The sequence below is a fragment of the Rhea americana genome, unplaced genomic scaffold, assembly GCF_003343005.1.
Source record: "Rhea americana isolate MKP2758 unplaced genomic scaffold, rheAme1 scaffold_13, whole genome shotgun sequence".
Classification (NCBI taxonomy): domain Eukaryota; kingdom Metazoa; phylum Chordata; class Aves; order Rheiformes; family Rheidae; genus Rhea; species Rhea americana.
Window position 1 is genome coordinate 7,505,645 of NW_028185372.1, and position 11,367 is coordinate 7,517,011.

At 35.9% G+C, this 11,367-nt stretch overlaps 1 protein-coding gene across 1 annotated transcript in view; it reads left to right on the forward strand.

Moving 5' to 3' along the window:
• The window catches only part of MTREX (Mtr4 exosome RNA helicase), a 45,682-nt gene that overhangs the window by 18,771 nt on the left and 15,544 nt on the right, over positions 1–11,367 (forward strand). The window contains exon 16 of the mRNA XM_085326432.1: positions 10,252–10,402. Coding sequence (XP_085182558.1) covers positions 10,252–10,402 — 151 coding nt within the window. The remainder of the gene's footprint in view (positions 1–10,251; positions 10,403–11,367) is intronic.

Below are 11,367 nucleotides of genomic sequence, written 5' to 3' on the forward strand. Positions count from 1 at the left end.
TAGTATTTTACTGCCACATTAAACATTGTGGCTTTGCTCCAGTGTAARCTAAAGATTTAGAGGGAAAAATTCATAGAAATTAATTTAAAAAACGTGGAAAATGATATTTGCAGTATTTCTTGTTGTAACTCTTCAACCCAAGTGCATGTCTGATCTAAAGCATTTTCTGAACGCTAGATTAAAACATCTAGGCAGCTGATAATACTTCTTAATAACTGTAACAGTGAAATGAYAGCTTTGTATATGTTTCAGTACCAGTAGTATTACTGCAGCTGTGTTTGGCTATGACACTGTTCGTTGCGACATTGTGTACAGTACTCTTCTCCAAACTTAAATTCAAAGTTCAAATCTKAGATCAAGTTCTTGTGATGGATATTTGTAAACATTTCTTAAACTCAGTGTCACAGATTTGTCTTCTTCAGTGCTGTTAGGTTTTTTTGTTTATCCATCGCATTTGTTTGACCACTGAGTATTTAGTAAAATGATGACTTGCACAAATGTATAAATCTCAATGGTTACAGTACTGTTGAACAGCTTTCTGAACACAATAAATTACAGTTTTGTATTTCAAGTATGAAATAGTTGACTTTTAAAATTAAAACGTTTAGCTATATTATGTTAGTTTAGGTAGGAAGTAAAACATTTCTCCTTGACGCTAGGTGGCTTTTGAATCCAGCATGTCTGTAGTTGGCCATGTTAAAAGCATGTATTCTTATAGAGACAATTGGGATACTAAATAGTGGTAATCTGTAATGTCTCTAAAAGTCAAAAATCTTAAACTAATTACATTATGAAAATGAGTCACTGCATAATGAAAGAGAATGTGCTAATATAAGTAGGTTTCAGATACTTGTGTATCAGTGTTTTGCATCTACTTATTCCTTCCCAGGAAAAGCTAGTTGTACAGAAAAATTGAAAGAAAACATTTATCTAGCCAGATAAAATATACAGTATTATGCTTTCCATGTCATTTGTGTATGGAACATGAAGTGCCCCAATGCCAAGCTGTAGGAGGTATGCCACTAGTTACATCTGGCTCCTTGGCAGGGCCTTCATTTACAGAATTGGCAGAATTGGCCAAATACAGTATTTGGCCTGTATGCTTCTATTAGAAATCTGTCTGGCCTTTTTGTATTTTATTTTGCCTTTTAGGTTGTTTTATTACGCTAGCCAAATAAACAGTATAGAAGTTCAGACGGATTAGTGCCTTTCTCTCTAATTTCCTGCCTTTTTACACAGCTTTCTTGTACAACCTCTGTGCAATTTGTTGTTGGGAAATTTTAATTTTGAAAGAGCAAAAATCATTGTTCCACTGTAACTGCAGGCAGCAGGATTAGATTCTGTATTTTAGTTGTCTGTCATGTATGACATGCTGCTCAGTCTCTTTCAGACTCCCAGTTACAAGGAAAATTCTGTTTAGTTTAAAAAGCAATATTTATGTAAGAGTGAATAGATTTAGATTGATCAAGAATAAATATAAGGCTGCAAGTGGTGGGGAGAGAATGAGAAGCTCCMACAATGAGAGGAAGTTCGTGGAGTAGGAGCTATCTGATAAAATTGCTAAATGAAAATATTTTTGTGTAAGCCACAGTTATGATAATAACCACCACCTTTTGGCACCAGTGACATTGTGAGTGGATTCCTAACTTTAAAAAGTATAACAAGTTGCTAAAATTGTTGCATGAGTCATGAGAAAATCCCTATTTTTATGATATAACAAAAAAAATCCATGATAAATCAGAATTCAAGAAAACCAAAGGTTGAAGTGTAGAAAAGGTACTGTCTTGTGCAGAAGCAGTTCACTTCATCTTTCACTGTGAGATTGTTCCTTCTTTTAGTTGTCTGGTATTGACTGATCAGATAGGCTATGAGCCTGCTCTTTCAATTGCTTTTTCTTGCTTTATATTCATGTTGCTCTTTCTTTACATATTTATGTGGCTCTTTCTTTGTTTTAAAATAAATATGTATGTGTATGCTCCTGAATTGGGTTGAGAAATAGCAAAACTTGAAAAATTAACCAGAGCAAAAGCATAGATTCTGTTGTTTGAGGAATTTTTTTTTTGTTGTTCTGTTGTTTTAACTCATATTTAGCTATTAATGTACTAGGTAAATTTAGGAAAATCACAAATAATAACTAGTCTTTGCTATTTCTTTAAAATATCTCTTTATATACATTATCACTATACTCTTGAATTATTTTAATATACTTTTGTTCAAATGACTTCCTTTAAGTAGCAGATAGAAAATCTTCCAAGTGAATGAGAATTTTTTTCTCATTCTTTTCTATTTTTTTTTTCTCAATTTTTCCATGGTAAGATTTATTTAATTGCATTGAGTTTTCATTTTTGCTCTTACAATTTGTACTGGATTTTTACTGTATGGCCAGGCGAGAAGCCYAGGGTTAAAGCATCAGCAGAGATTCTTTTTGCAAACGGAATGCATAGCACTGTCTGAAGCAGAGAGGCTGAGCTTGGTAGCGATGCACGGCTGCCACGGAAGGCAGAAACAGGGAACTGGTGACAATAACCTTTGTAAGTAAACTCGAGGTACCGTCAGGTACAGCATGTAGCAGCTTTTTAGCACAATGTTTGGCGAAATCAGAGCACAGGCTTGTTTGGCAAGAGATGGTATCCTAATAGCTGAGTGTCTGCGTGGAATGTTTTTGGGGGCAAACTGTAGTAGCCTGTATTAAAATTTGGATAGAAAGATATGGCTGACTGCTTTGCTCTTACAAAAWAAAGCTCTGTACTCATGGTTATCCATCCCATTTAAAACGATAGTGCTTGCAAATTTTTCATTTACTTTTTCCCAAAGTTTTAATGGTGTTTCTAGAAAAAGTGKCATTTCAGGGCATCTACCATTACTTGTGAGTGAGTAGTAAATAGCAATCTTTCATTTAACCTGAGTGTTGGTATTACATACAAACAGCCAGTTAAGTSTTTTGGTGAGATCATTTGTCCATCAATGTTCAGTCCCTCTACAAATACCAGCTTAACATTCTAGCTTCATTACAGTATTGCACTTTGGTTTGACTTAAAGCTCATTTACATGAAAATAAAAATAAATATAGCAGGATTTGAAAAAAGTTTGGGAGAGAAATAGACTTCGGTTGGAGGTTGACATTCATGGCTTGTTGGAAAATTAATTGCAAAATCTAAGGAAATACATTTATTGTCACGAGTAGTTAAAGAACTGTAACAGTCTGTCTAATTCAAAGTTGTGACATGGATGAGAATCTCAATGAGAAAAAACAAATTCTAGTCCTTTTATCAAAATAAAAATAAATTAAAAAATACATTCAAGTACTTTTTATTTTATTTTATTTAGAAGTGCCAAACTTTTTTTTTTTTTTTTTTTTTTTTCTTATAAACTTGAAAACTTGCACTGGGGAAATTTTCCAGGCTTCAGTTCAGGAAAATACTTACCTTCCAAGCTTAATTTAAAATCTACTTGAAAGCAACAGAATTTCAATGTGAAATCGTAGAGAGTATTCAGCTGTTTAAAGGAAGATATATTCAAATGTCATCCTGAATGGGGTCATAATTTTGCAGACAATTATGCAAGCCAGCAGATAAAAAAGAACAGCAAACAGTTCTTCTTCCTGATCTTTGCAGCCAAAGTGTGGGAAGACAGGGCACGTAAAATGTTTAGTCACTCTTGGACTTTATTTCAATGTTTTCCAGAGCCTGTAGGATTAAGCTGACTGCTATTATTTATTAATTGTGGTTGCTGCTTGTTAGTGCCACAAGTTACTTGAAGTTTTATTAGGCCAGTCTGTGGGAGGCACTTTTTTCCTCTCTAACAGATTTTTCTGAAATTTGCTTTTACTTTGGTAAGCTTATCTCTGCAAAATATTAAAAATTTTAATGCATTTTGACTGATGAGAGAGGTTTTTGTCTTCTTATTTGTAAAACAGAAAAGCTAAATATGAGATGAAGACAAGACAAAGGTTTTTTTTWATATGTTATTTTTACAGAAATATGCACTCTTTAAGCTATACATTTTCTTTAAATTAAAAATAGAGTACTGCAAATTTGCTGCAATTAAGTTTGCCCCACTACTGACCTAGTAGTAGTCTGTAATCGCAAATCAGAAACCAATGTGTGATGAAGAGCTGAGGTAGCTTTTGACTGCAGATATCATTTGTTTTTTCCGTTTCAGCTTTCCTTGAGTTCATCTGACTTGGATGAAGGAAAATTACTGCTTGGGATATTATGCAATGTTAGTGTTACCAGGCCAGCTCAAATCCAAAAGAACCGTTGCCCAGCATGGTGTTCAACCCACGTTAAATGTTGTGTTCCCGTTTACCCYGCAATTTCATTTAWATTCTGTGCAGAATGATTCATGTAGCAACGCTATGATTGAGGTGTTCGGAGAATCTTTACTAGGTTGGGAACATCACACACATACAGCAACACTTTACTTTGAGTTGTCTTGTAGGTTCGTGTACAAACTAATGGGTGTGCTTTGGAGCCGAGAGTAGAGCACAAAGACACCTGGGTCAGAATTAGAAACAGGATTAAAAATGCCAAAAATTAAATATTTTTTTTAGTTATTTTTAAGTATAATATTTATGTCATATAGCATATTCATAGTTTTAAATACTTAATTCAGAGGTTAAATATCAATTGAATTAGGATATCTTGCTACAAGCATGTAGGGGTTTTTGTTTGTTTTTTCCACAGTCAGTTCAGACAGAGCTTAGTGGAAGCGCAGAACTTGGAGTTACCAGCCTGAAGTAAAACTAAGACTGTGCTGGTGGGAGCTGCGGTGCCGGGGAAAGTGAGTGACTTCAAAGTTCAGTCATCTAGAACTAGTTTCAGAAGGTGACAGCGGCATAGGAGGGAAGGGGACATTTTTACCTTTTGTACTGTGGTGTTTTTACAACTGAAGTGTTTGTGGAACCGAAGCCTGAGCTATTTTCATCAGGAAAGCTTGCTAAAGCAGACTTTTGCCACCCACAGCTGCCTCTGTGTGGGGCCAAGCAGTAAGCCAGACTGGTAATATATTTGTGCTTAAAATAGTCACCTAGCATTGTCTGTTAAAAGCAGCTCGAAAGAATGGGGTTTTGTGGGTTCCCCCCCCCCCCATCATGCTAATGTAGCTCAAGATGATCCTGTTACCAATATAAATACTCAGTCTTTGTTTCTCAGAGAGATCTTACTCTCTGAGAGTAAACTGGAAAAGCATAGAAATTATGTAATTGAAGTGTGGAAAAACGCATGATGTTGATTAATATTTCTCTTAAGGTATTTTTGTGTCTTGCAAATTTGTCAAGAAGTTCTTTCAGTTTCTTTTCTTATAAATTAGTAGTGATGACTATCACAGCTAAGTGTACATATTTCCCCCTCATAAGGAAAAAGAAAAGATACTTTTTAATATCCTCAAAGCACTCTGCTCTTTACTGTTGCTGTAAAGCTGTTTTTTGTTTCTTTTTTGGAAACTCAGTCATTCAGCTAATTTCTATATGCTCTGGTAAGTAAGTAAAATTGTCAGGAGACCAAATGGCCTAAAGTATGTTCTGTAAAGTATCTGATTTGTATCACTGTGAAAGATACTGTATTGTTGCTAAAAGTTACCTTTTTCTCTTTCTTAGTTTGGACAGTCTTTGCCCTCTGATGCGCCTTGTAAAAGCTTTGTGCATGTCTTCTGTGAGAGGCTGGGCAGCAAGTTGTRTACAAAATCCTCACATGTCTGGTCAGACAAGGGCTTCCTAGTCTTAATAGTAATAAGAAATCCGATGAAACTTTTTAATATCAATTCCAGACAGCAGTCTTCCTCCTCCTCAATCTTTTTAACTTTATACTTTATGCAGGCAAGAAACTGTGAAATGGACTAGTGAGCACTCAGTGCCCTGTTTGATGATTTAATAGTGTAAGAAGAGGCTCCGTTCTGAATCTTTGACAGTTAAACAGGGCACAGTGTATAGCTATTAAAATTTGCAGATAATTCTTGACTTAATTACCTGTGTAGTGAATTGGTTATTCTCATGTGCTAGGTTTTTAATATTATCAGCTTGTATCAATCTGCTCCAGCCCCCTCAGAAAATTTRAAAGCATACTTCTAGTAGATTGGCTTTAAAAGTATTGAGATGAGAAATGGTTACAAGCACACCARATAGGTCATTAATTTCTGAGAATTTTCTTCTCATATACAGAGATAAGAATATTTGCAACATCATTCTTCTTTTTCTGAAAATACTCAGAAGTAAATATGTTGCTGCTATCTGTTGAAGATCTAGGAGAGGACTGGTCTCTTTGAAGGGTYGAGAAGGAGGATTACTTGCAGAAAGCAGGAAGGAGTACTTGGATGGTAGTTCTCCAAAACAGTAAGGTCATTGACCAAGCATGGGATTGAAAGTGACTTCTGGTGGCCAGGGGAGGGCATTCGTTTCATGAGGTTGCATTGCAGCACAGAGCAGCTACACCTCTGCCTAATCTCCTGCGTGTGTGGTTGGCGGGGCTCGTTTTTCGTCTGGAGACAAGGAGCAGCCTTCCCTGCAGCCGGCCTCCTGCGAGAGCTTGAGGCAGGTGGTTGTGTCCCTCGTTTATAGATGAGGAAGTGCATGTAAACGTGACAGGGTTCTCTGTGGCAGAGGGTGAGCTAGATGTGTCATGAGTCATGATATTTTTACGAAAGTAAAGAAGAGAAGTAATCAGTCTGGGAGTTGGTGATCAGGGCTTGGGCAGAAAAGGACTGCAGGAGGAGCAAACCTTCATGAAGAAAATGTCTTTTAAACTTATTTGGCCTATAGTACCTTAGCAGCAAACAAAACCCAGGAGGCTTGAATGCTTTATATTGTATAGGGGAGGCAGTGAAGAGCCACCTCTTCCTTTCTTATGTCAGCATCAGTGTCACTTCTCCTCCCTGCCTGTTAATCTTTTTTTTTTTTTTTTTTTTTTTTTTCCCTCCACAATCTGAGGACTATTTTACTGTTTTTGTTTCCTATTTATGTTGGTCCGGCAGTAATCATGCCCACCTTTATTATTTGCCGGGAAGGGGTGATACTCAAGTCAAGTTTTGTGTGCATTTAGTGTAGAAGAACCGGATTTTCCTGTATAGTTTCCTAATGCACATGGATACTCTGTATGTTGTTACTAGGTCATCAAAAAGAGGGAATTGGGCAGATGCTACCCACTAAATGCAGGTCTGATTGCCCGTGGGTAAGCAGTAGAGGGTAAAACACCCTGCAGAACTCACTGGCTGTGCAAAAGGTGAAATATGGTAAGGTTGCTGGAGTTACTTGATTTGGAGAAATAACTGTTTCAATTTTCAGGAAAAAAAAGCTTCTCATAACTATTTTGGACATGGTATTGCCTTCAGAACAACACTGAGAGAACAAAGATTTCTGAAACTCAGAGAAAAATGTGCTTGTGAAATGAGGGAAAAGAAACAAGGCACAATTTTTGCCAAAACAAGATTAATTCTTTTCAACTTCTKTATTTTCATAATATGATTTTATTTTCAAATTGCAAAATGCTGATCATGTGTTTAAAATGAAAATTGCCACATCAGCAGCTGGCTTAAATGCTGCTTTTCAGATAAGTCTGCTTTATATAATCTTTGAAATAGCTCTTTTCTTCATTTGTTTTTAAATCACTCCCTCTTCCTATTTGAACTGTGCTAATTTGAGAAAGCCTTTAAAGCGAATCTGCATGAATGGTAGTAAATTTGGTTCAGTGGTTTTGGCTGCTTTGTTTCTTACCTGTAAAAGAGRTTTTGAAAGTATTTTTACTCTGTTGTATTTGCCCAGCTAAAAAGATTCCCCGTCATACGTTAGCCGTGAATTCTGAGAAAGCCATCAGTTCACGTATCAAACTTGCATTTTCTGACAAAGTGTAGGGTAGGAAGTCAGGACTGGAAAGGGGGGACTCGGTGTGATCAGAGCCGCTTTCTGCCGGGTCTCTGCTGGTCTGAAGATATGTCGAGGACTGCAGCTAGCCAGTGGGTGCATTTCAGCTACTCTGATTTATGCCTGGGCTAGAGCAGTGAATGTTGGTGTAGGAAAGAATCTGACCTGCTGTTACTGACATAACATCTATGTCCTCTTCAGTAAATACCATTCTTCAAATGGCATTCTGTGTTACGGGGAAGCAAGCTTTGTAGGGAGTGATAGTTTTCTTTTCCTAGAACAACAGATATATTTAGAAAACAGAGAAGCTTGGACACAGAATCCATTTGTCGGATCTAAGAAAAAAGCATCGTAYGTTGGTTAGCATCAGCAACAGAACTTCTTTGATCTTTGTTTGATATGTCAGAATAGAGAAGTCTATAGGAATTTGAGCTTTTCTTTCCACGCTGCTCTGCTTCGCTGTTAATGTCGTGCTTATTGACACCTTCCTGTTAGTAGGAGCCCATTTGTGGTAATTTCGGAACTGCAAGTGTTTTTTTAAATAGGTATTTCATGATCTAATTGAAGAAGTATTCTTGTTCTGTGATGTGTCTCTTAGAGGTGAAAAGCCTCATATGTATTTATGGTCTACTCCAGATATAAGCTAGTATGATTAAATGACTCTGTAGCCATGGAAGGCAAAATATTATGTTATGTGATTTACCTTAAACTTGTTTTACCTATATTCCTGTTGTTACTTTCTTAGAAAAAGCATATGCTAAAGGCTTCTTTGTAAAAATGAATATGATTACAGTGTTTGTAAACCTCCTACATGTAAAGGAGTCTTAGATTTAAACTGTCTCTGAGTGAATCTGATGTAAGTGCATCAATGGATATAACCAGGATTCCTGACTGTACATGTAAAATGGAAAATGTATATCATGTGGAAATGTTGTTTTAAATCCATTAGATTTAAAATCCATTAGCTTGTTCTAATAGAGCACTTGATCTCAGTTTCAGCATTTGCATACATAATCTAATCRTCAGTTAAGTTGGTTGAATTTTTTAATAGCGTATGCATTTTTTATTAAATATGATGAGGGAATATCTCTGCTAGATACCTTACTCTGTCAAGTAGGCAAAGGAATGAGTTGAGAGAAGATMCAGTATAACTATTTTTATATAAGGCAAATTTTGAGCATGTGTTCTGTGTCAGTCTTCTCTGGACTTCTAAAATGTCTGTGTTAGAATGTATTACACTTCCGATAGCCTTGGAATGGCATGAAAACTATTGAGAAATAGTTGACTGCTGATTACTTAGTAAGGAGTAAAGTATATACTTCTGAATTCTGCCATATTAGCCTTAGGGTTTTTCTTAAGTTTTGATACGAGCTGGAATAATGGACTTAAGTGCATTTACCAAGAGTGTAAATCAGAATATTTTAGGAAAACATGTCTTGAAACATCTTCATTTTCTTTTTATCAACTTGAATTCTGTTATTGCAGATGTTCAGTTATAACTTAATTTACTTACAGCATTTTTGAAATGACAACACTTGTTTAGTACAACTTTTTTAATTCAARTGTTGTTCTCTTTTTAATAAACAGTGAATTTTAAGCTATTGCATCTTCCTGCTGTATACTTTTGGTTCTAACTTATTTACCATTTTATTCCTCAGTATTGAATTCTGTGGATGCTTAGTATGCTCAGTGATCTAGGAGTTAGTATCTTTAGTAGACTGTTATTTTTCTATCTGTGCCTCTTCTAGATTTCTTACAAATAAGCAGAGACCCTCTGAGTCCCCCCTGGAAAATTCTTGGTTTTGAAAAAATGCTAAGTCGCACTGTTCTTCTGGCTAGTAATTCATAAGAGTGTTTTTTATCTATTTTAATCCCTTGAAGGCTGGCTTACTTTACTTTGGGGATGAGGAGTGTCATGTCATAAGCTTTTCAGGAATCAAGTAGGTTTGATTATCTTTTTCCGTGTGCTTGCTAACACCTTCAGAGAGCTCTGAAAGATTTGTGAGATTCAGCTTTGTTTTAGGAAAAAACTGCTTGTACTTCTGTTATGCTGCATTCTAGCCAATTTTTAAGAGAGTTAAAGTAGTGGATTACTCATTGCATTTTTAAGAAATGAATAAGCTTTTCATTTAAACTAAATGAAATATATTTAGTCTATTTTATAATGCTGTAATATAAATGTAGATATGATGAGACATATAAACATATAGATCCTGTTAATGTTAAGCATAATAAAATTGCTTTGGATTTAATGAGAGAAGTAATCTAAATTCAGGACAAGTTACACTAGCCATCAAAGCAATTCCTCATAGGAAACACTGCATCGTAATTTATTTGATATGTTCTTACGAGCTGTAATTAATATTCTTCATTAGATTATATTCTTGAATCTTTTTTAGGGTTCAGCTGATCCCTTGAATAGTGCATTCCACCTGACGTACAACATGGTTCTGAACTTGCTTCGAGTAGAGGAGATTAACCCTGAATACATGTTAGAAAAATCATTTTATCAGTTCCAACATTACAGAGCTATTCCAGGAGTTGTAGAAAGTAAGTATTTCTGGATGTTTTACTCATTTATGAGACATAGTATGAAATATGTGAGAGAGTAATTATACTTGATTATTCTTACAATGATAGTATACATGTGTAATTCTTATTATCTCAACTTACAAATTGTCACTGCATCTGTTGTTACTTTGTCGTAGTTTCATAGTGAGTAACTTCTTGTTTTTAGGAGCTAGATTGGTCAGCACTGTCAGTCTTTGAAGAGAGCTTTCTCCTTCTGGGTCAGGCAGGAATGGTTATCACATTGCTAACGTGTAGGACAGAAGAGGGAAAAATAATAAAAAGATTCTTACAGCTTGTAAGTTGTGCAGGGAAGAAAATTCTTACTCCTTTTTGATATGCAGAACTTAGCTGGGAGAAATATAATTTTAATATCTCATTACGATATCTAAAAAGAACTAAGGCACACTGTTTCCACAGTATCTTTAAACASTGTGTTTTCATGAGCCCAGGTTGGTTTCTGAAGACGTCAGCCAGGGTGTGACAGTGAAACCGCTCCYCGAACTACATGCAGAGAGCACAAGAAGTATCCACTTCCTTTGCCACAGATGAATGAGCAGCTTATCTGTTTGGCTGTTAAYTAGATAGTGACTTTGTGCATGCATGGAAGGTTGATAGCCATGCAGGGTTTTTTTTTAATTTTGCTTTGCAGARTTTCTGTTGATTTGCAGGGGTAGTATTTAAGATGGAGAATGCATTTCCTGAGAAACCACCTGCTCCAGTTAGCATGCCTGAGTCCTCGTTCTGGTATTCCAGCGTTTGCTTTTAGGAAGAAATGGAGATAGAGAACTTCATTCATATTTTTTGAGTATTTTTAGTTTAGGTGCCATACTGAGTATTAGACTTTTGTAATTGCTTCAGTTGTGGCAAAACATACGGATCAGGGAAGTGGTTGTTCAGATTAAGGTGCAAATTATGCCATGGATATTAATTGCTAGCCTTAAAAA